The sequence below is a fragment of the Cheilinus undulatus genome, linkage group 8, assembly GCF_018320785.1.
Source record: "Cheilinus undulatus linkage group 8, ASM1832078v1, whole genome shotgun sequence".
NCBI classification, from domain to species: domain Eukaryota; kingdom Metazoa; phylum Chordata; class Actinopteri; order Labriformes; family Labridae; genus Cheilinus; species Cheilinus undulatus.
In genome coordinates this window covers 13,060,392-13,081,435 of record NC_054872.1, presented here as the reverse complement: position 1 = coordinate 13,081,435, position 21,044 = coordinate 13,060,392, and the positions used below count along the sequence as shown (strand labels likewise).

The following is a 21,044-nucleotide window of genomic DNA, read 5'->3' as shown; positions in this document are numbered from 1 at the left end:
TTGGTGACCAGAATATCTCTTGTGACCCAACTGTGGGTTCTGACCCAGACTTTGGGAATGAGTGTATTACAAATGGGCTTTGGGACACACTGGAAAACAATGGTTACTTAACATGGAGTGTCACTGCATCTACGAATGTAAGTTGAGACTCTACCATGCAAAGGGAAAGTCATATAAATCAACAATGTCACCTGTGATGTTTTTTAGCCTAAGATCATCAGAGGTGGACTGACCTAACATGGAAAAAATTGTGCTGTGGTCTGATGAATCCACATTTCAAATTCTTTTGGAAATAATGCCTGTTGAGTCCTCCAGGCTGCAGGGGAAAAGAACCATCCATATTGTTATCAGCACAAAGTTAATAAGCCAGCATCTGTGATGTGGGGTTGTATTAGTGCCCATAGCATGGGTAAGTTGCACATCTGTTAAGACATCATTAATACTGAGAGGTGCATATAGCTTTTTGAGCAACATATGCTTCCATCCAGACGGCATCTTTTTAGGGATGCCTCTGGTTATCTTTGCAAGGCAATACCACGGCACATTCTGCACCGGTTACAACAGCATGGCTTCAGTAAAAGGCTGCAGGTACTATACTAACCTGCATGCAGTCTAGACCTGCCCCTCAGTGAAAATGCATTTTGCATTATAAAGCACAAAATACATCAATGGAACCCCCACATTCTTGAGCAACTTAAGACTTTGGTAAGAAATCCACTAAAAATACTCAAGCAATTAGAATCTTCAGTCCTCAGATGTTTACAGTGTAGTTAAAACACTACTCCGATCCCAACTTTTTTGGAGTATGTTTCAGGCATTAACTAGGGATGTGTGTAAATTAGAAACAAAAACAATTCAGTCCATCTGTTTGAACATTCAGTATCTTGTATTTGTGCTGTATTTAGCTGAATTTGGGTGTAGTTCCAGGTGAGTATCTGTTAGGATTTGCAAATCAATTCTGTTTTAATTCATATCTTATATGTCTGATTTTTAAATTAGTGTTTGTACTAATGGCTTGTTACTTTGTATGAAAAAAAAAAACTTTTTTTCCTTGCAATTTGAATGAAAAATATCTGAAGTTATTACTGTTAAGCTGTATGAATAGAATATTGATACTATCCTGCATTAAGTGTGCAAACTATCAAGCTACCAATATGACTCTTCCAGCACATCTCTGTTCTATTCATACACATTATATGATTATCAGCTCTATAACTGTTTTACTCTTACAATGCATTACTTTAATATTCAGACATGGACAATGGGTATTATATGATATGCTTTCTTATGGAATCCCTTGTATTTTATTGTTACTTTAGCAAGCTGCATGGGAAAATATTCCTCAAGAATTTCTTTGGATGCACTGATATGGATATACACAAAGTGGGTCTCTTCAGAGCATATTTATTTACAACATAGTGTTATTTTCATAAAGTACATCAAAAATCCACTCACCACATCATTCAAAGCAAAATTTGCCTCATAAGCAAAGCGAACCAGTTAGTTTGTGAACTTCTATGATGTGAAAACAAAAATCAGCACAGTGACATCTGCTGTTTCCTGTGTTATTTTACACTAACATATTTCCCAAGTATCCTTTAAAAATGTAAAACATGCATAGCAGATAAAAAAATGATGAAAACAACATAAAAAGATTTACAGAGATACATAACAGAAATACTCGCAGTGGAAAAAAATAAGCAAATAAAGCTCAAATGCAAAGGAAATATGTGACAAAAATATCAACTGAAATGAAAAATTGACATGATACATACATTCATGCAATGTGCTTCTGTATCAAATATACCAAATGTTTCTTATTGGCACTTTGGTTGGATTAAATTTATACGGAGCAAATACAAAAATATACTCAGTGGACTTTAGAGACCTGCTGTTTTACTACAACTGTAATCCCAATGCAATTCACTGATGGCATGATACACAGAAGTGCGTATGCTTTGGGAGTGTTCTTTTAAAAATTAAGGATATGAGAATATCAACAGCACAGTTAGCATTTAATAAATATATGAAAAATGCCATGAATGAAGAGTGTTCCTAAAAAGCATCCCAAGATGGTGTCAGGTTGCCTCAGCCTCAGTTTTCTTCAAACATGATGTACAATAGAAGAAAGGACATGGCAGATCTAGAAACAAAAGGAACAAATATGAATTCAAATAAAAAATAAACCAAGCCATGCAATAAGAAAACAGAAATAATAAAAAAATGAAAAAAATCTTGATGAGTAGAAAAAGTAAAAGTCGTTTATACTCTACCCGTGTGAGTGGAGGATGACTCTCAAAACCATCCAAGCTGAGTAGATTGTTCTCTCCAGCCAGCTGAGGATCTGTGTGTGTCAAATGTTGGATTCTGAGGGACTGAGGCAGCTGCAACAGGATAAAAAAAAAAAATCTCAGCCAGCAAGAATAAATTTTACGAAAACAGTTCTCCAGTGAGGTTTGAGATGGGAAGAATGACACAAATTAATGGTAAAAAATGTGAAAAAAGAAAAGGAAAATAAACAAACAAAAAATTCAACTTACAAGAACCAAAATAACAGGAGGCAGGTCTGTATGGTAGATCAGGATCAATTCTGACATCATCTTGGGATTTAGAAGGAACACTTAAAAGATGGTGAATATAAAGATTCCAAGGACTTGGAGTGTGGGAAACAATGGCTTAATGAATTCAAAAGGATGCAAAAGTCCACTAAATAAAATCCTCAAAAATGTAAAAAGTAATGACAAATATGAAACTAGTTTCAGAACAGTCCACATTATTTTAGTTCTGGTACTTCATTACAGTGTTGTTCTTCTGTAGTGTCTCTTTTTGTAGTGTCTGACTTGTGCATTCTTACTGGGTATGATAGGTAGTGAGGCATTAACGTAAAACCAACAAGACATCTCCATACTCTACACATAAAAACAGAAATTTGAAGGCATCTAAGTACTTTTGAACCTATTAAAAATACTGTGTTATATCAACGTACAGTATCTCGTTTTGCAGGACTTGTCATCAAAAATAAAAAATAGACAAATATTTTTGAATTTTAAAGAAAAATTCTGGAAAAATATTTCTGTTTGACATACATACAGTATATATTAGTTTAAGAAGGCACAAGTATACAACTTTTCACGAGAGTGAAACGATAACTATAAGGCCACTTTAAAAAATAGCAGAAATTTCATGCTTAGCTTTGTAAAATATAAACTTTGTGATCAGTACTAAAGACATTAATATCTTATATACCTAGCAATGCTTGTTATGTCTCCATATATGAGGCACAAGTTTAGACATCATTTATATATGAAAAAATCAGTAAGGTAGGTAATTCTATGTGACCATTTTAGGGCAGAATAAATAAATTATATTTTCTTTGTTAATGTAACTATTGTTGGGTCTTAGTAATAGTTGTTAGAAAAGGAACTAGCTAACTAGAATCTGCGGCTGTAGCTAGTTGAAGAGGACGATGAAAAACTCATGCTGAAGCCGGAGCCAGCGTCAATGCTGCCTCTCCTGGAGCCTGTTCGGGATCCAGTCCTTGAGCCAGTCCGAGAGCCATAGGCAGATCCAGGACCGCTGGCGTTGTAGGGGCTGTAGACGCCTTTGCTAGACTGTGAAGAGGCCTCCAGAAGCCTTAGACTGGTTCCTTCCTCAATCATGCTTTTGTCCATGGCGTCTTTGAAGGAGATTTTTAGTTTGGTTTTGGGACATGTAAGGTATTTAGAATAGGATGTGACGTCTCTTAGTTTCTGGGCGGTTCGGGCGTCAATGGTGCCCTTCCTTATGGACTCATCTAGGGACACTCTATTTTCAACATCAGGCTCAATAAGTCCACCAGTCAGATACTGGACCTCAAGGAAACGTTGACCAGCCTCATAGTATAACCAGCCTTTCTTAAGAGCTTGGGATGCAGACATCTTCTGTTTTGTTTTAGGATCTTCAAACCCGTTGAATGCTTTCTGAGCCAGGTTGAGACGATCAACCATGATCTTATCCACAAGGCCTTTTTCTGTGGCCTCAGCGACTGGGAATCTTTCCCCAGTTGCGGGGTCAATTATTCCTCCAGTGCAGGCTTGGGCTTCCAACAGTCTTTGGCCTGAGATGTTGTCTACCAGGTTTCTGTGGATGGCCTCAGTGATTGACACCTTCTCCAGTGTGTCAATGTCCAAGATTCCAGCTATGGGACAGGTCACCTCTGTTGGATCATTGAATACGATTGCCGGTGGTTTGATGGAGGGTATGGGGCTCATCGGAGAGGAGTAGGTGGAGCCAGTGGTGGAACCAAAGGAGGACGAGCGTGAGCGGAAGCCTCCCACATTTCCAGAGAGCATGTCAGCAAATTCAGTGATAGCCAGGTTTCCAGATCGGTACTGATCAAGAGAATTCTGGTCAATAAGGCCACGTGCAAGAGCATCATCCACATCGTACTGTCTCCCTGACCGCCTGTCAATAATCAATGATTTGACAGTACCATCAGAGGAGGTCATAGTGATCTCTTCCCATTCACACTCTTGCTCAGCAAGCTCCAGGTAGGTTTGATGATCAATGAGTCCTTTCCTGTAGGCCTCATACACAGTCATTTCTTTTCCTGTCTCTGGGTCTACAATGACAACTCTGCGTTTACGGACAGAGGTCTTAGAGGAGGTCTTTCTTTCCCGTTTCTTTTCCTTTAATAGCAGGAGGACCAGGCCCGTGTCGGGATCAGTGATGCACCTATCCATGAGCTGGAGGTAAGTTAGATTTTCCTCTGTGTTGGGATCAAAGAAACCTTTGGTGTCATCAGATGGATCTGTCAGGATCTCATTCATTTCCTCATCAAAGAAGCCACGTTTGTAGGCCACTTCCACTGGGAGACGATGACTTTCCTCTGGGTCAATGATACCACCAGTGGCAATCTGGGCTTCCAGGAGTCTGATACCATGGTCTTTCAGGATTAGCCCCTTTTTCATGGCCTGGAACAGGGAGATTGTTTTGCCTGAGTAAGGATCTCTGTATCCTGTCACTGCACGCTCAGCAGAGAGGAGCTTGTCTTTGAATTCAGGGCCTACAATGCCCATTTTCACTGCTTCGTTGACAGTGAGTTTTAGGTCTTTGATTGGGTCGATGACATATCCTGTGGCTGCCTGGGCCTCGAGAAGTTCAAATGCTGTGCCTGGTCTGATCATGTTCTTTTTCATGGCCTGGTAAATTGAAAGGCGTTCCTTTGAGTTCTCTAAGAATACACCAGCAATGCAGCCTGTGCCCTCAAGGTATCTTGATAGTCTGTTGCTAACTTCCTCCACTGAAACGAGGCCTTCATTCAGTTCAGTGACTGTTTGCTGGTCAATGATTTGTGAGCGGAGCAGCTCCTCCATTGTGATCTGCTTCCTCAGACCCTTGAACATCAGCCTCTTGTCTCCCAGGGAGAGCAGACGCAATCCCCCTTCAAGCTTGCATCTTTTGAGCAGCTCTGCATAGGACAGTTTCTCCTCAGTGACAGGATCTACAAATCCCTTGACCTCATCAGTCAGCTTCTCATTGGTGTCCTTATTGATATATCCTCGTTGCATAGCAACATCTGCTGGTAAGTGGAACTGGAATTCAGGATCGATAATACCACCAGTTGATGTTTGTGCCTCTAACATTTTCAGAGCATAATCCTCAGGAACAAGATCCTTTTTCATTGCCTGGAAAAGAGAGATGATTTTGCCACTGTATGGGTCTTTGTATCCTGTGACTGCTCTCTCAGCTGAAAGGAGCTTATCATGGATCTCAGGTCCGACAACACCCTTCCGGACAGCTTCATCAACAGTGAGCGTTTCATTTTTGATTGGATCAACAATGAAACCTGTAGCAGCTTGAGCTTCGAGGAGGCTGAGGGCAATTTCTGGTTTGATGAACCCTCGCTTCATTGCTTGGTATAAACTTAACTTGGAGCTTGCGTCAGTTGTGATCCCAGCAACACAGCCTGTGCCATAGAGGTACTGTTTCACACTGGTCATCTCCATTATGTCACGGATGTCCCTCTTGCCCTGCTTGAGGAGATTGTATGTCTCTAAGTCAATGATTCGTGCATTGTAGAGCTCCTCAATAGTTATCCTTCTTCTTATAGTTTTATATGACAGTGGACTTTCGTTTTTGATGATCTCCCTCTGCTCCATGATCTCAATAATAATGATTATCATCCGCTCTTTAGTGATTTTACCAGAGCGATACTCATCCATGAGTTTCTGCCTCTCCTGCTCTGGCAGCAAATTGGAGTTCATGATATCCCAGAGGTTCATTGACTGGTCAGCAAGGCCCTCAATTGGAATGTCAATCTGGGTGCTGGCCAGATCACTCTGTGTTTGTTCCTCTGTGTAGAGATAGGTCTTCTCCACAACAGTTGGAGACTGAGGCTTTGAGAGTGGAAGGATGCACAGGCCTGTCTCTGGATCTCTTTGGCACTTGTCTTTAAGCTGCTTGTAGGTAACGTTCTCATCGGTCTCTGGATCTGAGAAAGCCTTGTTATCATCTGATGGTTCAGACAGGGTTTTGGCCATTTCTTTGGTGAAAATCTTCTTCTGATATGCCACATCAGTTGGGACACGGTGGCTGTTTGCAGGGTCAATGATTCCTCCACTAGCCATCTGTGCTTCTAACAGTGGCAAGGCATGTTCTTTCAAGATGAGATCTTTTTGCATTGCTTCATACAGGGAGATTTTGTTGCCTGTGAACGGGTCTTTATAGCCAGTGACAGCCTTTTCTGCAGAGAGGAGTTTTTCATGCAACTCTGGTCCAACAAGGCCTGACTTCACTGCCTCATCTACTGACAAGTACTGATTCTTCACTGGATCTACCATGAAGCCAGTTGCAGCCTGGGCCTCCAGAAGTGAAAGACCTGTGTTGTGTCTGAGAAGCTTTTTCTTCATAGCCTGATAGATGCTCATTGTCTCTTTTGTGGGCTCAGCAAAGATGCCAGCAATGCTATCAGAACCTTGCAGGTATTTATTGACACTGGGATTCTCACTGACTTTCTTAGGTGTTGTTTTGCCTTGTTGAAGGAGATCATAGGTTGGCTTGTCAATGATTTTGGAGTCATATAGAGAGCTAGCTGGGACAGGGGATCTGAGACCCTTGAAGCTGGACTGTTCTTGTTTCTTTGCCTCTTTCTCATTCACAACTGTGATAATGATTTTGATCAGTTTTTCAATTGTAATCTTCCCTGATCTGAACTGTCTCAGCAGGTCAAGCCTTTGTTCCTCAGTGAGATAATCAGAGTTGAGGATTTCCCAGATGGTCATCTTCCTGCCCTTGAATGGACCAGATTCCAGCTCAAGAGTTGCCTGAGTCATTGCCTCTTTAGTCTGGGCCTCAGTGAAGGCTGGCTCTTCCTTTGCACTGACTGCTTCATCAGAGAGGGGCAGAAGTGGGAGCCCAGTTTTCTTGTCTTTGACACATCTCTTGAATAGCTCTGAGTATGTGACATTCTCTTTTGTGTTTGGGTCATAAAAGCATTTTGTCTCTTCCGTTGGACTGTTGAGAAGCTGTTTCATTTCATCATCAAAGTAATTTCTCTTGCAGGCCACATCATGAGGGATGCGTAGACTCTTTACAGGATCAATGATACCACCAGTGGTTGTCTGGGCATCAAGCAGCCTGATTCCTTGGTCTTTGGGTATGAGATCTTTTTGCATTGCCTGGAACAGAGAGACCGTCTTTCCTGTGTAAGGATCTTTGTAGCCTGTAACAGCTCGTTCTGCAGACAGGAGTTTCTCATGAAGCTCAGGACCAACAACACCAGCTTTGACAGCTTCATCGACAGTGTACTTCTGATTCTTGACAGGGTCGATCACATAGCCCGTTCCTGCTTGGGCTTCAAGCATATTCAAAGCAGGTCCTGGTCTCATCATGTCTTTTTTCATAGCTTGGTAGAAGGACATTGTCTCCTTGGAAGAGTCAATAACAACACCAGCAATGCCGTTTGTACCCTTCAGTGCTTTGTTGACAGGCTCCATTTCTGACACCTCTTTGACTGTCTTATTGCCCTTGTGCAGTTTGTTGTACAGGTCCTTATCAATGATTTTGGACTCTAGGAGCTCAGCAGCAGGGACAGGTGCCCTCAGACCATCAAAGGTGATTTCATTCTTCTTCTCTTTTTCCTCTGCCACAGTAATCACAATCTTTATGATTTTCTCGATTGTGATTTTGCCTGTCTTGTACTGACGAAGGAGGTCTCTCTTTTGGTCTTCAGTGAAGTACTCTGAATTGATGATCTCCCAAATGGTGACGGTCTTTCCCTTAAACCTTCCAAATGGCACAGACACAGTAGTTTTGTTGAACACATCCTTCGTCTCCTCCTCTGTGTACATACTTGAGCACTGCGCAGCTTTGTCAGTAATTGGCAGGAAAGGCAGATTGGTGTCAGGGTCAGTTGTGCATCTCTTCATCAGCTCAGAATAAGTCAAAGGTTCCTGAGTGCTTGGGTCGAAGTATCCCTTTGTATCATCTGTAGGATTCTCCATAATCTTATTCATTTCAGTATCATATTGGCCCTGTTTGTAGGCTACCTCATTGGGCACACGGTGACTGTTGATTGGGTCGATGATGCCACCAGTAGCAAGCTGTGCCTCAAGGATTCTGATAGCGTGATCATGCTCAATCAGACCCTTCTTCATCGCTTCACAGACAGAGATCTTCCCACCAGTGTATGGATCTTTGTAGCCAATAACTGCCCTCTCAGCTAAAAGCATTTTGTTGTGCAGCTCAGGGCCAATCACGCCTTCCTTAACAGCCTCATTAACAGTATGTTTCTGATTCTTAATTGGGTCAATGATGTAACCAGTGGCTGCCTGTGCTTCAAGTAGGATCAAGGCTGTACCGGGAGTGATCTTCTTCTCTTTTGATGCTTGGTAGATTGACATCTTTTGTTTGGATGGTGTCAAAACACCAGCAATGCAGTTTTTCCCTTTAAGAGTTCTTTTAAGATTTTCAGCCTCACTGAGCTGTTCAACAGTGGTTTTGCCATTTTTGAGTTTCTCAAAGTCTTTCTTGGGTAGAAGACCAAGGTCATGAAGTCTACTTGCAGGTACCTTCTCACGGATGCCGTCAAACGACAGGGGATCTGCTTTGTCGGCTACATCTACCACATCACCTACATTCTGGCCATTGTAAACAGTCTTTGTTGTCGTAACTGTTGTGACCTTGATGACCTCTTTGTCTGGAATGTTGGTGTTTTGGTCTTTCTTTGCTTCCTCAAGCTGATGAAGCTGCTCACGCAATTTCTGGTTCTCTTCTGCAAGGATCTTCTCCTGCTCTAGCCTCTTCCTCTCCAGTTCTTGCATTTCTTTTTGCTTGTTGAGCATCTCCTTTTCAGCCTCTTTTTGTTTGTTGAGAGCTGCATCCATGGTGGCCTGGAGTTTCTTCTTCTCCTCTTCCATCTGCTGTTTCTGGCGTTCCTGTTCATCTTTAAGAGCTTGGGCCTTTTTGAGTTCCTCTTCAAACTGGCTCTCCAACCTCTTTTTCTCATCTTCAATGAGTTTCTCCTTCTTCAACAGCATCTCCTTTTCTGACAGGAATTCCTGCTGCAGGACTGCCTTCTCGTGTTCCATTTGTTTCTGCTGTGCATCAGCCATCTAGCAGGAAAACAGTAGAAAACACAAGTCAGTACAAGTATATGGGTGAGAGAAAGCTGCACTGTACATGTTTAGTTTATATAAAACTGATATATGAAGTGCAATTCTTTACATTTTACGGTAATCATTTGTACACTGCACTCTGCTTATGCATAATAAGATAAATAATCATTGGCTTGTATAGGGCATTGGAGCAAATCAGTTTATTTTAGTGGCTGCCTGTCTTGACCTGGACACTCTTGTAAAAGAGAAAATTAATAATGATGATGCTTTTCCTGGTCAAATAAAAAGATGAATGAAACTCTGGATGAATAAATGAATGAATAAATAAATAAATAAAATGCTTAATTTTGCACAATTCATTTTTCCAGAAAACTATTTTAAAGATTGGATTGAAAAAAATCCTAATATTATCCATTTGTAGTTATTTAGGACAACTAAAGCATTTTTAAAAAAAAATGATGTAATTCAGATACAGTTTCATAAGACAATGGGGTAATGGTATTAACCCATTTTTAGTGTTTTATCTGAATGGTGCCCTAACAATAAAAAGAACAAAAACATTCTGCCAGAATGCGATAATTTACTCTTGAAATAGACGATCACATTCAACTTATTATGTATGCAACTTGTGCAATAAGATGCACACGATTAAACCAAATTCCTCCAAAGAAACAGGTATAAAATGTCTTAAAGTTAAAAATTCCTCACAATGACAGTCTAAATGTAAATGTTAGATTTGACATTGTTTTTGCTCACTGTAATTTTTTTTTCAAAATATTTCTATTAATGGTTCTAAAATCTTAGGTATATATATATATAGTTGGAAACTTTACTTACAGAAAGTGAGGCTATTTTGTTAAACAACAATTTGAAACTATCATTTATGGCTGACAAAGGGAAAGTGATGGAGTAACTGCAAGATTAATCCTTTATAAATAACTAAGTGAAGACAGAAACAGGTGCTGTTGGCATCAAGGGACTGACAAGACGTCAGTCACATCCCCTTAACACTGGAAAGCAGACAATAGACCCCAATGCAGACGAGCTGCTTTGTCACCTCCAGCACAACAAATAAACTTTAAAACCTTTTTTCCCTTACTATTAGATTTAAAAAACCAAAGGACATGGTCAAGTAGGAGGACACTGTAGATGCTGATCATCTGGCGACCAAAGTCGCTTGTCATGCCTCCGGAGCTGGGTACAAATGAATACCCAGCCTCCCTTTCACTCCACTCCTATCCCCACTGTTTCATTGCCCCTTTTGTGGGAGTCTTGGTCAAAGCTGCTGTAGATAGGGACAACTGTAACAGTCATGCTACTTCCTGTAGTCTTAGTTCACCATAAATAAATCTGCTCTGCTCTGGACCTGATGCTCCAAGCTTCCAGCTGAGCATGGCTTACAGCTTTCGATAGCTGGCAGAGTAAGCTAATAGTCACACTTACACTTGCTTATCTTAGCCAGCTAACACTGCTTAGCAGCTGAATCAGCTTCTGCAAACCTTCCTGTACACCAGAAAGTTTTTAATGAAATTAGAGGAGTTGTGCTGTTATTTTGTAATCACTAAGGCCCTAAGAAACTTCACTCATTTCTATTGATGTAAATCGTTACGGTCATTGCAGTGCCTTTGTCTTTGTCAGCCACATAGCCATGGTTACAAAAACTTAATGGAAAAGTTGATGATAGTTAAGGGAGGATAATCCCTGCAAATCTGTTAAAGACTATATATGCTGTATCTTGAAAGCCAGTTCCACATTATCTTACATTCAGAAGAAATCCACATTACTCAGAAGTACTTTGTATGTTCTAATAATTCCAATAGAACAACAATGCTCCAACAATGCTCCAAATTCAGTTCATGGTGCTAAAGCAAACTAAGAGGTGAGGGATGTGGTTGAGGTCAACACACACGTGTCAAGGAAGGGGTAATGGCGGTAGCATGCCTTTTGTGTCAATTGATGTACACAAGTGCATTTCATCTTCATGCCAGTTGGAGGGTGGAGAGGTTCAACAGGTATTAAGACTGAAATTTATGTCTATTATATTTGCCTTTTTTTCACATGTTAATGTTTGGTTCAGTGGCGTGTTTGTCTGCCTGGGGTGAAGGCTTATTAAATACCTCATTTATCATAATAACTGACTACTGCGCTGACTGTTAAAAATTGATCTCTAAAACAACGAAGAGCTAAGTTACATATGTCCAATGCCATGTTATCTACCCATGAATGTGTTTAAAAGCTATTTTTACTTCGAAACTTCTGACATAATTCCTTATCAAATTTGTATATTTCAATTATTAAAATCTGAGTGTAAATGATGGAGTTTAAATTTAATTAGGACCAAAGGACTTAAAGTAAAAACTGCAGGAAATATGAAGCATGTTTTTAAAATGAAGGAACATTCCAGGATACATGAGGGGGACATTCAAGATGCGATCTGCATGAGCACAGTGCACTGTAGAAACTCAATCTGAATCATACTTTAAACATTTGAATATGGTTTCATGATTAGTACAATCAGATAAAGAGATAGAGGAAATTTTGAGAAAGAAGTGGGTTAGTTTTCAGAAAGTTTGAACAATGACATAAGCTGCTCTGTTATGTCATCTTTGACACAATACCTCTTTAGACTTATTTTGTAGTTCTTCAGCATCCTTTTTCAGTCTAGCCTTCTCCTTTTCTAGGTCTGCAATAGCTTTGCGTAAATCGTCAGCCTCTTTGCTGGAATTTAGTCTGTCCACTTCCAGTTTTTCCACCACTGTCATTTTTTCTTTGGTGGCTATCTCGGTCTCGTGAAGACGGGAGGCAATGGAGTCTGCTTGTTTCTTGAACTTTTTCGCTTCCTCTTCGGCTTTGGCCTGGGCTTCGCTGAGCTGAGAAACTTGAAGTTTGAGTTTTTCGGCCTCTGCTATGATCTCCAGTTGCCTTTTCCTCTCTGCTTCCAGTGACTTCTGGTATTCTTCAGTTTCCTCCTCCAGACGCTGTTGCATCAGTTGTTTATCCTCCAGCAGTTTTTGAGCATGCTCCTGAGCCAGGTCTTTCTGTCTTTGGAGCATCTCTGCCTCCGCTCTGAGTTTAGACGCCTCCTGGATGGCTTGCATCTTCTCTTTGAGCATTTTATCAGCAAGAGCTCGTTGCTGATTCAGGTCATCTTCTGCGATCTGCCTCAGGCGTGCAGCCTCTTGGGCCTCCACGGTGAGTCTGGCTGCGTCTTCGGCGAGCTTTTTCATGCTGTCAGCCTCCTTTGCAAGGAACTTTTGTGTGTTGTCTTTGTCTTTCTTGATCAGGCGTTGGTTCTCCTCCTCCATTTTGGTTTTCAGTTTGAGTAGCTCCTCCATTTGAACCTTTACTTTGAACAGCTCCTCCTCCACTTGGGCCCTTTGTTTAACAGCATCATCAACTTCATCCTTCAGGCGCTGCAGCTCGTCATCAAGGACAGATTTCTGCTTATCCGTCTCATCCAGCTTCAGTTTAACCTTTGTGAGCTCTTGTTCCACTTGGAACTTTTGTTTTAAGGTTTGCTCTGCCAGTTTTTTGTGTTTTGCCATTTCAGCATCAGCTTGTTGCTTCTGCTTGAGTGCTGCAGCTTCTGCTTGTGCTCGTTTAGCAGCTTCAAATTCAGCCTCCTTCCTCAGCCTCTCTGCGTCCTCCTGAGCTTTGGCTTGGTTCGATGCTTCTTGCTCAGCGGCTGCTTTTTGTCGTTCTGCTTCCTCTGCTTGTTGGCGAAGTAGAGCTGCTTCCCTCTCTGCCTTCTCCTTAGCAGCCTCTGCCTCTTTGGCGAGCTTCTTGGCTTTCTCATACTCTTCTTTGAGCTTCTTCTGCATCATGGTGTCCTCCTTCTGTTGAGCGAGGACACTTTGGACTTGTTGCTCAGCTGCACTGCATTTCAGCGCTGCCTGCTGGGCACAGACAATCTGTTTTTCTGCCTCTTTGTCGGCATCTTCTTTCTGCTTCCTGGCTTCTTCCGCTTTCTTCTTCAGGCGCTCCAGTTCTTCTTGGGCCGCTTTGCGTTGTCTTGCTGCCTCTTCCTCTGCAGCCGCAATCTTTTTAACCTTTTCCTCTGCTTCTCTCCTCCTGTTCTCCTCCTCAAGAGCAATCTTCCTAAGTTTCTCTGCCTCCTCTTCTGCTCTGAGTTTGCTCTGTTGAGTCTCCTCAGCGATGTTTTTGAGTTTGTTGAGTTCTAGCTCCAGGTCGAGCTTTCCAGAAGACGCCTTTTCAAAGTTAAGCTTCAGAATTCTGATTTCTTCTTCAACGACTCGCCTCTGTTTGAGTGTATCGTCCACTATCGCCTTTTGTCTCTCCATTTCAGCCTCGGATGATTTCTTCAGTTGGACTATCTTTTCTTCGATCTCTTGCTTGTGCTGGTTGGCCTGGTCTTCCAGAGCCTTCCTCTGGTAGGCTTCATCCTCAGCTTGGCGCCTCAGTCTTTCATTTTCTGCCTCCTTCTCTTTCAGGGCGATTTCAGCCTCTGTTTTTAAGCGAGTGGCGTCACTGATAGCAGATAGCTTCTCCTTCAGGATTCTTTCGGCCTCTGATCTCTGACGGGCTGCCTCCTCCTCTGCGACTTGTCTCTGATGCTTTGCCTCCTCTGCGATGGCTCTGAGTTTGCCTGCCTCCTCAGCAAGGTCCCTCATCTTGGTGGCTTCGGCTTCCAGAAGCTGTTTGCTCTTCTCAGTGTTGGACATGGTCTCCTTTTCTGCCTTGGTCTTGGCCAGAATAAGGACATCCATTTCACTCCTAACTTTGGCCAGTTCATCCTCCAGCTGTTTCCTGTCTTGTTGAGCTGCAACAACCTCATTCTTTAAGCGATAAAGTTCATCTTCAAGAAGCGATCTCTGCTGTTCTGCATTGTCGAAATCTGCCCGAAGACGGATCAGCTCCTGTTCTGCAGTGAGCTTCTGCTGAGCTGTGCTCTCAGCTATCTTCCTTTGCCTCTCCAGTTCTTTCTCAGCCATCTCTTTTTGCTTCAAGGCTGAGTCTTCAGCTTTGGCTCTCTTTTTAGCCTCACGGTCAGCCTCCTCCTTTTGTTTTTCAGCCTCCTCTTGAGCGAGGCTCTTCTTGTGAGCTTCTTCCTCAGCCTGGAGTCTGAGACGAAGGGCCTCATTGGCTTTTTGCCTCCATTTCTCAAGCTCTTTTTCTGCCTCCTCTCTGGCGTTTTCTGCATCCTCCTGTTGTTTCTTGAGTCGTTCTGCTTCTTGTTGCAGCTGCAGGACGGTGCCATGCTCCTGTTTGAGTGATTCCTCCAGCTTTGAGGTCTTTTCCACAAAGGAAAGGTGTTTACTCTTGAGCTGAGCTGCAGCACTCTTCTGGGCTGCTTCTTGGGCAACCATGATTTGTCTTTCTTTTTCGACTTCGGCTTGCTTGACTTGCCTTTCAGCCTCCTCTGCCTGCATCCTGAGGTTCTCAAGCTCGTCGAGAGCTTTCTGCTTCTGCCTAGCAGCTTCCTTCTCTGCCTCAGATTTGCGCTTGAGCTCTTCCTCCGCCATGCGTTTTTTCTGTGTCTCCTCATTGACTTGTTTGCGGAGCTTCTCTGCTTCCTCCTGGGCTATCTTTCTCAGTTTCTCAGCCTCAGCTGCTCTGTCACGAAGTTGTTTGAGCTCAGATTCAGCGGTGGACTTTTGATTGACCGTTGTCTCAAGTTGGAGCCTGACGATACGGATTTCCTCCTCGATCTTGGCCCTGCTTTGGAGGGCTTCATCCACCTGTTGGCTTTTGTCCTTGATTTGCTGCTCCGACAGGTTTTTGAGCTCGTGGAGTTCAAGCTGGATGTTTTGCTTTTGCTTTTCTGCATCGACAGCAGCAAACTCTCGCTTGGTAACTTCCTCCTGCATTTTGAGTTTCAGCTCTTGTGCCTCTTTCTCAGCTTTGGCAATGGCCTTCGCGTGAGCTTCAGCTAACTGCTTTTGTTTGTCTAACTCAGCCTGCATCTTGGCCATTTTTTTCTGCTCTTCTGCTTTGAGTTTCTCTGCAGCTTTCTGCATTAGTGGAAGCAAATGGTAAAGAAAGGATTATAATCAAGCATGACATGTTAAAGGTAACACTTTACATTAAGCAGCTCAAAACTGTGTGTATTAAAACTGGACTCACTGTAGGATTCACAGCCTAAACACACCGGCCTATGAGCAGCTTAATGTACTCTATTACCCAGTTATGTTAATGTTAAAGTTAGCTCAAAGATCAAGTCAAAGATCAATCACTAGATGCAAATTAGACGCACATTCATTTAAGTGATGTTAAATTCACGATGCAATTAAAACAACTCATGACAAGACAATTCAAGTAGAAAAATGGATGATGGGTAATGTATGAATTAATGTATGGAAACAAAAAAGTCACTTCACGACACAGCAAGAAAATCATATGGCATGCGACTGCAGCTGTAGCAACTTTTAAAAACAGCATTAAAACTAAAACTTCCAAAATAAAGTTCAGTTTAGCTTTTATTCATGCTTATGTCAATATTTATGAATACAATTTAGATTTTTTTATTTCGATGTATAAAAAATGTTATCCCACACAAAATCCTTATTTTATTATAAAACAAAACAACACTCTCATGTTTTTTTCTGATATTTTATTCATTTTTAGGTATCTTGTTTTATTTATTCTTATTGCATTTCTTTGCCTTTTATCTCTGTCGTTTTCCATTTTAATTGACTTTTTTTTTTTATTCATCCACCCTTTCTAGTTATTTAATTAAATTACTTTTGATGTCCACGAGCTCATCACTTTTCAAGGGTTTTTAAAATCAAGTTTGATGGAATGATTTCTGTACAAATGGCTTTAATATGATCAGACCCAATCAGAGTCTATTCTGTTAATGAAAATACTGTTAAAATGTTGAGAGAATTCAAGGAATGTCTGTAATTTCTTCAGAATGTTTAAAGGTAGTTTCAGTTTTGAGAATTTTGAGTATTTTATATTTAGAGTAATTTGAGGTGAGAGTTTTATTAGTCGCCAATTACCAAGCAAGTAATAAGTGTATTATCTACTATTTTTTCAGTATTAAAGAGTTATTATCTTGGACTAACTTGTCATTTTACAAAGTAATAACTCTTTAATACGGTAACATTAACAAATATTTATCTTGTAAAAATGTATTATCAAGTAATTCCTTGAAATACTGTAGCAATTAGTAATTCCTGACCCTTAACCCTGTCCTAGCCCCCTTAGCCCCACCCCCTAACCTTTAATCCTGCCCTAACCCTTAACCCAAAATAAAAAATTAAGGTAATTAGCTGGAAATTATCCATCAGCTTATGGAGAAAATGATCATCTTATTTTTTAAGAATTGAGACAATATTACAAGGAATTACTTTCTAATCTATACATTATTATTAGGTAAATAATTCATTAATATCACTGAGTTATTAACTGTTAAAATGCTAACTGATTACTAGGTTATTGCCAACTTGTTGTTAAGAATTAATTAGGGCTCACTAAAATAAAGTTCCACCTAGTTTTACTTAGAATAACTAGGAAATAACTTAGAAAATGAGTTCAAAGAGACTTTTTCTTTGACTAAAACTGGACTAAAATGGTAAAACTAGACAAACATTTTCAAGGGTAAAAACCACTAAAATGTGAAAAAAACTTAGACTACAATAGCTGCCAAAATTAACACTAAACCCATTAGGTATTTATCTAGAGATACGGAGTTGGACTGTAAAGCCTTGTATTTTTATTATGATTGTCTTTAAGTGTGGGAGTGTTTCTGGAAATTATTTTTGAAATTATTTCTAAATGAGGATTACATTTTTGTGTTAAAATATTGTTCACAGCACTCAGACTTTGGTTTATCTCAACCCATGCACTGGGGGTTCTTTGAATCACAATTTGCCACTTAATGAAATGGAAAATAAAGGGACAGTCAATGATTAAAGGTCTATATGGTGCCACTAAAGATTTAGATTCCCGCTTATGACTCCAGCAAGCATTAGAAGCATGTTAAAGTAGGTTGAAAATATCCTAACTGGACAGAGTAAGTAAAAATTATGTTACTGATTTAGAGACAGTGAGGACAGTGACTCTACAGAGATGAGCAGCAGTGAAAGCAGAAAGTAAAAAGCATGGAAAGGAAAGAATATAGCTTGAGAGACTAACGGATGTTAGGACAACAGAGGGAATGGGGATTATAAAGTGATAACAATTTACCTTTTAATGCTCAGACAAGTTAAGCATTCATCATGGCAAAGCACTGGCAAGCAGTTAAGAGAGCAAAGAAACAAAAAAAAACATTGGGGTTAGAAAATAAAAAAAAAAACTTTAAACCTGTGTTAATTTGGGGAAAAAGGAGAGCTTAAGACCATGAGTGAACCTTGATTTTAACCTCAGGAAATAAAGTGTCCACAGGGGTAAGAGAGGAAAGGATAAAGGAAGTGAAAGAAAGAACCCCTCACTCTAAATCTACCACGGCAAATGAGACACAATGAATGGAGATGGGCAGGCTAATACAAACAAACAGTGTTTATACTGCCTCTTTAAGAGGGTCACAGTCTGAATGTAGCTGCAAGTAATGACTATTTAAGTTCTTTAGATGCTCACACACTCAAACCTCATGCATCATCTGTTTGCAATGATTTTTATTACTGCTGTTCCTTTCTTTTGTCTTGATATGACAGCTAAAGCACATCAGCATTTCCTCTCTAGCTCTTCAGCTACAGCATGCCAATGTTTCATGTGTAACCTGTGCAAAGGAACTTTTGTCACCCGTACATTAATGTGATTTGTGTGTTTGTGTGTGTATGATTGCGACACACAGAGAGAAGTCGGTGCATGCATGTAATTTCATGATCGGCGGCTTTTTGTTTGTGTTGTTTGTTTGGTTGATTATTTAGACGGTTGGTTAGGTTCATGTTAGAGTTTAGTTTGTTTGGGATCCTCAGCCAGTTGTCACGCACCTCCTCGTCGTCCAAGCGGCGCTGTGTGTCAGTGATGAACTTGATGTACTGACTAGTCAGAGTCATCAGCTCACTGTACCTGGTCCTCAGTGTTACATACTGATGTGGGGAGAAACAAACAACACTTCACATGTTAATGTTCAGCTTCATCAAGACGTCACAGGGAAATCATTCAGATCATCCTCATAATATTTATCAATACATCTACTTTTCAGTGATAAAATCTGTATCCTGTAAGGATCTAAGAAAAACACCTCCTGAATGATGTTGTCAGAAGCAGAATCCAGTTTGGTTTTCTTCAGTGGAGAAGCGAGAGGCTCCACCTGGGCTTTGTAGGCGACCAGCTGGAGCTCATAGTCCTATTTGAAAAGAAATACAACCTTCAAACTTTAGCAATGCTGACTTTACTTGCATTTCAAAGTACATACATGAAAAGGCTGTAAAAGATGCTCACCTTGATTGAATCAATGTATGCTTTGGCATATTTTTGACACTCATCAACTTTGTCCTTGTTGCTCTCAATCTCCTCCAGCAGTTTCTGGAATGAAAAGAGGTTGCAGCATGGGTTGACTGTTGATTTTTTTCTTTTTATGACCACAACAATAAGGCCAGAAATATACTTGCTGTTAACTACATGTATACAAACCAATCATGACTGCTGCAGGCTCCCTGCATCTGTTTGCTGTTAACTGTGTGCAACCTCAAAAATGAACATGACGCAGACATGAGATGCAGTATACACATGACCAGTTCAAGGAGTGCAGACGAAGAGGGGATGGGAAAGCAACATTTCATCTTGTCCACTAAAACTATAACTTCAAATGTTGACTACTTTGAGGAAGACAAGACTAAGACAAGCTAATAAAAATAAATCCTTGGTGATTAAAAAAAAAAAAAAAACAAACTCTGACATTTCTGTTTTTTTCCAGTCTCTGATGTTTATTTTTCACCAAAGAGACTAGAATGACATTAAAATGTTAGTGCTGGACTGTTGGGTATTCAGAATCCATGTGATTTCTCTGTGGTGCTTTTAAGGTATGTTGGTATTTTCACCAGTGTCTCAAATTAATTAAAGTATTGATGGAGTGTTTTACTTTTATATCAATTTCCCAATATGGCTGGTTAACACTTAGGGGTCCAAGATCCCGCCAGTGTGATTTCATCATCCAGTAATCTTGTCACATGACTGCATTAGAACAAGGCCACATTTTGCATTGCAATCACTAAGTTTGGAAAGAGTGATTTGCAATCTTTCTTTCTGTTTTTGTTTGATGTCAATAGGCCAAGTAAAACAGGTAATATGATCATCTGAATTTGAAATAAAATTAATTTTATTGTACAGGACTGACACTGGTATTATTTTATAATTTCAGGATTCTAAAATTTCTTTTTAAAAATGACAATATACTGCTTTCAATAATTTTTAAAAATTCAATTTTTATGGGGGGGGGGGGTAAATTAAACTTTTCAAAAAAGTGTGTTTTATTTCATTAAGTTGAGATAGTGCAGAGGAAATGATACCAAACATGAGCATGGTATACATTTTCTAAGTTGTTTATATTGTCAAAAGAAAAAAAAGGTAAAATAGCCAGTGGACATCTAAGGGTTAAAATTTTAAAAACTTACTTCCAACTAAAATTTGACTAAAAAGTTTCTTTGGTTATCGTCAATAAAACAAGACTAAAACTATTAAGAAAAAAAAGCATTAAAAAAACCCTGCCAAAATGAACACAGCTTGGATGTCTTAATGTATTCCTGGCTGGCCCACCTAAGTATTGTCACTGTGGGGGAAACGCCTTCTGTTGACTATATTTTTACGTTTGTACTGATATCTATAAATTCAAATAGCCAAAAGATACCAGTTAACATGACCACTCTCTAATGCAAAACACTACAACTGAAAATGTTAAATATACTGAGTGTAGTTGATATGTTTTGCCCATTGGTCAACAAACTAAGTTAATCTAATGTCAACTATCAGGTAGTTCTATCAGGCCTGGGCTCTCTTATGAGTCCTCTAGGCAAGCATATCTAAAAGAACCCTCATGACCCAGCCTGATGTACACAAACACAGGGCCTGGCAGCAAGTATATCTCTGGTCTGATTCAGATTATTCAGCAGAAACCAACAAACCTTCTCCTGGGTCAGCTGCTCTTTCAGAGTCTTGCTGTCGGTGATGGGCACAGCCTGGATCTTCTCCTGCCTCTGCTTGGCGTCACCGATCCAGCGAATCAGCCAATCGTAGCTCTCGCGGTAGTAGCCGAGCTGACGGCCGAGCTGCTCCAGCTCTCTCTGGCGAAGGTCTATCTGTGAGAACACGGCCTTCCAGCGGTCCTGGAGACTAGACTGGAGCTGGCGGTAGTGGTCCAGCTCAGCGTCACGCTCGCTGTGCACACGGGACATCTTGTCACTGACTGTAGAGGCTTTCTTCAGCTCCTCCTCCAGAGAGTCGAACACCGGCTGCTCACCTTCAGCCTCAGCTCGCATTTTCTGAAGAGTTTGAAAAAGAAAGAGGCAGATTAACCCTGGGCTTACAAGTTTAATAAAATCT

General features: G+C 40.6%; 1 protein-coding gene across 10 annotated transcripts in view; it reads right to left on the bottom strand.

Annotated features, from left to right (window-relative positions):
• Positions 1 to 1,388: 1,388 nt before the first annotated feature.
• The window catches only part of LOC121514294 (plectin-like), a 97,850-nt gene continuing 78,194 nt past the window's right edge, over positions 1,389 to 21,044 (bottom strand). For 9 of the 10 annotated variants that reach the window (XM_041794439.1, XM_041794438.1, XM_041794442.1 and 6 more), the window contains 8 exons: positions 20,627 to 20,983; positions 18,948 to 19,031; positions 18,748 to 18,852; positions 18,494 to 18,592; positions 12,215 to 15,568; positions 2,541 to 9,593; positions 2,274 to 2,384; positions 1,389 to 2,143 (listed from right to left, as the gene is read on the bottom strand). In XM_041794439.1, coding sequence (XP_041650373.1) covers positions 3,432 to 9,593; positions 12,215 to 15,568; positions 18,494 to 18,592; positions 18,748 to 18,852; positions 18,948 to 19,031; positions 20,627 to 20,983 — 10,161 coding nt within the window. In that variant the 3' untranslated portion in view covers positions 1,389 to 2,143; positions 2,274 to 2,384; positions 2,541 to 3,431. The remainder of the gene's footprint in view (positions 2,144 to 2,273; positions 2,385 to 2,540; positions 9,594 to 12,214; positions 15,569 to 18,493; positions 18,593 to 18,747; positions 18,853 to 18,947; positions 19,032 to 20,626; positions 20,984 to 21,044) is intronic. The other variant, XM_041794446.1, reaches the window with a different exon arrangement.